The sequence below is a fragment of the Hydra vulgaris genome, chromosome 01 (assembly GCF_038396675.1).
Source record: "Hydra vulgaris chromosome 01, alternate assembly HydraT2T_AEP".
Taxonomy (NCBI): Eukaryota; Metazoa; Cnidaria; class Hydrozoa; order Anthoathecata; family Hydridae; genus Hydra; species Hydra vulgaris.
The window spans coordinates 32,827,990-32,833,021 of NC_088920.1; the positions used below are offsets into that span (position 1 = coordinate 32,827,990).

Here is a 5,032-nt window from a genome sequence, read left to right on the forward strand (position 1 = left end):
GAAGTCTTTGCAATTTTTGCTGTTATGCTTTTATCTTAAAAGCTCAACCTTATGAAATCTATTCAGTTATATTATTTTCAATGCTTACATCTTTTTTGCTTTCTTTTGTTTTATATTTAAGTTTTTCTATCAGGTTTCCACGAACTTTTAAAGTTTTTAAAGTTTGGTTCTTGTTCTTTTAATAGTTTTGGAGTTTTTGAGTATTTTGTTCTCTAAGCTTGCAGGTTTTTAGTTTTTTAAGATTTTAAGGTTTAAGATTTTAAGAGTTTTTTAAGATTTGTTTGAATGTAAAATCCATTTTTTTGTAAATCAGCTAAAAAACATCTCAGTTTGCGGCTAAGTTTACGGTGTAAAAACGATGACCATGTACGCAACATTAGTATAAAAGAGGACGCGAACTTTCTATTTAGGCGTTCTACTGCGGCGCTCTGTGACAAGATCATTAGGTTTTCTTGGAGCACCTTAATAACCTTAATGAAATAAAAACAAAATGGTGGCATCTTTTTGTTTCACTTTTCCATACCTTTAAACTTGACGACAGCAATTTACAGTCATTTGGAAAATTATCGGACCACCCCTCAGAAATAGTAGTTTATCAGAAAACGTAAATTTATGTTTACATAATTGAACCTGTCATTTCGAAAAGGACATAAGTCCAAAACTTTTAACAGTTAATTTGTAAATTTAAATTAAAAATTTTACATGATTTGTGCTTTTTTTTTATAAAATAAAAGTCACATATGTTCAATATTTATTTATTTAGTTCTATATTTATTTCCTTCTTTGTTTAATTTCTTTAGCACCGTAGACATTATTTTGATAAAAATCATGTTTTTGTTGATTTTGAAAAGTTTTAATAAATGGGCTTGTGCCCTTTTCGAAATAACAAGTTCATTTGTTTTGCTGAAAGAGGACGAAAAAATGGTTCGACTAAACGAAGTTCGACTTAACGGAGAATATTAAAAGTAATCGATTAGACGATTTCAAGTGACCAAATGAAACAGTTTGAGATAATAAAAGTTCGAACCGGTGTTCGACTTACCGGAAATTAACTGTAATAGTTTTTTTTGTAAATAACATAAAATTGTTCCTGTTATATACTTTGGTTAATAAATTAAAGAAAGCTATTATTTTTATTGAATATTACATCACCTAAATGAGATCACCTAAATTTTACTATTCTATATTAGTAAAGTTAAGTTGAACTAATAGACACCTTTTAATATAAAATACAATAAAAACGCAATTAAAAAATGTAACATATGTTTTAAAAACGATAAAAGAATTGGTAATGTTAAAAGGAACTAGATTGAAATTGTCATTTTTGACAATTTCAATCTAGTTCCTTTTAACATTATGAGCCATGTGACAATTTCAACTAGATTGAAATTGTCACATGGCTCATTTGTTTATTAACAGTGGGTTTTTCCCACTCTATGTACATGCTTTCTTTGAGTTTTAATATAAATTTGTTGGAGGCCGAATACAAAATTGAAAAACTAGCATGATGAAAACTATTAAAAATGCTTTCAATTGAATGAATATGTATATCAATATGTGAGTTTTTACTCTTTTTTTGGTGCTCGGTTATTCGTGTCTTTAAATTGCAAATAGTTTTGCCAATATAACAGGATTTACAGCCTGCGCATTCAAATTTATAGAAAGCAAATGATTTAAAGTCTATAGGAAAGGGATCTTTTGCGGGAAAAAAGTTGAAATTTTCAATGAAGTAAAAACCAATCTCACGGTGACCAATTTACAGTATCTTTTAATGGTTGCGTTTAATCTTTGTTTGGTTAAATCAGATATTTTTTCAATATAAGGAAGTTTAAAATATTGATAATTTTGTAGGTTTTCCGAACGCGATGAAATGTCGACATTGGTGTTGTTAATATAAAAGCTATGGATTTTCTTAATCAACCAAGTCGCGTACAAATTGCGTTTGAGAATTTTAAAAAGATCGTTAATACCATGACTAAGACCGAGACTAGTATTGCTTATTTTGTAAGCTCTATCGATTAAACATTTAACCAGACTTACTTTGTATGAAAATGAAGTCAAACTAAAAAAGTTTGCGTTAAGTCCCGAGAAAGTTTTCTTATGAAAAACAGTGGTAATTATGAAATTGTTTGTTTTATTTAAAGTTAGGTTTAAAAAAGATATTTTTGATTTAACTTCTTTTTCCATTGTAAAGTTAATAGAACTATGTTTATTATTGATATACTCCAAGAATAAATTGGCGTGATTTTCGAAAGTGAAAGCAGCAAAAACGTCATCTTCATAACGTTTATAAAAAGCTGGTTCTTCTCAGTTATATGAACCAAGCCATTTATCTTTAAAATTTCCTATGAAAAGATTAGCAAGAACAGGTGCTAAGGAAGAAATCATAGCAACATCATCAATTTGGTCATAAATTTGTCCTTTGAAGAGAAAATGAGTTTGTGATGTTGCAAAAATAAAGAGTTTTTTTAAATCACTTTTACTAATTTCAGGATTGACTTTACTATTTATAATGCTATTGACAGCAATATTTATTGTTTCTTGTAGTGGAATATTGGTGTATAAACTTGTAATACCATAAGATACTAAGAAATGTTTATGAAGGCTAACTTGGTTTACTTCTTTGGAAAAAGTAAAAGAATCTTTAGTACAGAATTCCGAAGGTATTAGTGGAGATAGTTCTCTAAGAAAATTAGCTAATTGATAATTATAAGTACCAATGGATGATACGATAGACCTGAAACTTATATTATTGTCAGAAAAAATCATCTTACGTAATTTTGGAAGGTCATAGATGGAACCTGGACGAGAGCCTGGAAGATATATTTTACTATAGTTGGATTCATCAAAGAAATCTTTTTTTTTTGAGTTTCCTTAAAAAGTTTTGAAGTTATGTTTTTGAAGTTATGTTCCTGAACTCTATAAAGTTATGGAATTCTGAAAAAGTTGCTTTTTGAGAGTTTCCATAGATGGGCGATATTTATATATAGGAATGAGCATGTAAGAAAGTTCAGCTATAAGTTGACTGGAGTTGTTACTATTTTTTGAATTATTGTGAATATATCGGTTTATGAGTTCGAAGGAAGAATTTATATTGGTTTTTTTAAGGTGTTGCGGTGGAATAGAATAATTCAGTCCATTTTTAAGGATGTCTAATTCGTCTTCTGAAAGCTTAAATGAAGAAAGAGTCTTAATAATATCCGAAGTATTAAAAGGTATATATATATATATATATATATATATATATATATATATATATATATATATATATATATATATAATTGATTTTTTGACGAGATTAAATAAAAATAACTACATGATTTTTACTACTAAAAGTTTCATGCGTTTAGCAATCATCAGGTAAAAAATACATCAAAAAATCAATTATATAGCTCTGATATTATTCATCGAACACTCTTGCTGAATATATGCTCACAGCAAAATTAAACTTACTTATTTATATATATATATATATATATATATATATATATATATATATATATATATATATATATATATATATATATATATATATATATATATATATAGTTAAATTATTTATGCTACCTACTTAGTTTATTTATGTTAAAAAATGTTACATGTTACAACCGTGTTAGTGTGTGTTTTGCACACACAAACACGGTTGTAACATAATTCGTTTAGATATAAACGTAACTTTATCTATTACAAAATACAGTGAATTTCTTATGAACTATGAAAGCGCATACATGCATCTGCCTTTATAAAAATTTGATTAAGAAAGATCTCAAAGAATTTGAGATAAAGAAGAAAATTTTTTTGTTTTTTATGTTTATTTTAGGTGCCCCGGGAAAACCAAACGGTCTTGTCACAGAGCACCGCGGAAGAACATTCAACCAGGAAGTTTACACCTCCTTCCTTACCAATGGTACACCAGGAGCTCGTGGTCTCAGCAGTTATATCACTTGTCTCCAACACGAATACACAACTAGTGCAGTAGATAAGATTTATTTAGACCTTTATAATGATGATAGCCAAAAGAGTGAGGAGGATATTTTTTGATTATCATTTTTTTTTTTTATACAAGCAAAGATATTTTTAATTCCAGAATTGAACAAAGTTAATGATTCGCTAGATTTAACTGTGATGAGTATAATCGAATATTACCCTATAAAACACAAAGAATGCGCTGTTCAGACATTACAATAGGCTATTCATGATGCTATAAAAGTAATGGTAATAAATGTCAGTTCTTCGATAGGTAAGCTTTGTTAAAGAAAAAAACAAAAACCCCAAAAGTTGATCCTATATTAAAACGCCGCGAAATGAAATTTCTCACGAAAATCAAAAAGAAATGTATCAGTGTTTATAAACTATTTTTCCATTCTTATCTTAACTGAGTTTGTTTATTATTTTAACTTTTGTAGTTAAAATACTTTTATTTAAAATTTAATGAGAATGTATCTTTCTTATAAACAAAATAAAAATGTGAAAAAAGTTACAATATTGCGGTGCCCAATTTTTCACTCCTGGGAACTAGTACTAGTACCGGAGTTACCAGGTTGGAGAAAACTAATGAAATAGAAATAACAAGTCAATTGAAAACTTGTTTTTAAGTAAACCTTCAAGTTTAGTTTTATGTGATAGTAAATTTTGACTTAAAAAACTTTGAGTAAAAAAAAAACATCGTAACATTCTTAATATTAAAAGTTAATCATACTTTAAAAATTCTTAGTAAAGTAAGGTTTTAGAAAGCTCGTGCATGAGCTCATAATTTCATGATAAGTGGAACTTTGAAGTCATTTTTGCACATCTAGAAAAAACCTGTTTAGTATTCATGCTAGTGAGAAACCATTGTGTTGTGTCACCTTTCGAAGTTAGTTCCTTAGTTCTATGCTTTCAAAGATCCGTTTTATAGGTTTTTGTAACTTTCTAAGTTAAGTTTTTCATATCAAAGTTTACCAGTTTCATTTTTGAACACAATTAATATCACAATCCTTTGTTTTCTAACTCAGACCACAAATTCTTTGTTGTGTAACTTAGTAAGGTTTTG

The 5,032-nt window shown here is 27.9% G+C and overlaps 1 protein-coding gene across 1 annotated transcript; it reads right to left on the bottom strand.

Moving 5' to 3' along the window:
* Positions 1 to 2,307: 2,307 nt before the first annotated feature.
* LOC136074343 (uncharacterized) lies at positions 2,308 to 2,769 on the bottom strand. The gene has a single exon (XM_065786649.1). The coding sequence runs from the start codon at positions 2,767 to 2,769 to the stop codon at positions 2,308 to 2,310; it is 462 nt and encodes a 153-aa protein (XP_065642721.1).
* Between the last annotated feature and the right edge of the window lie 2,263 nt (positions 2,770 to 5,032).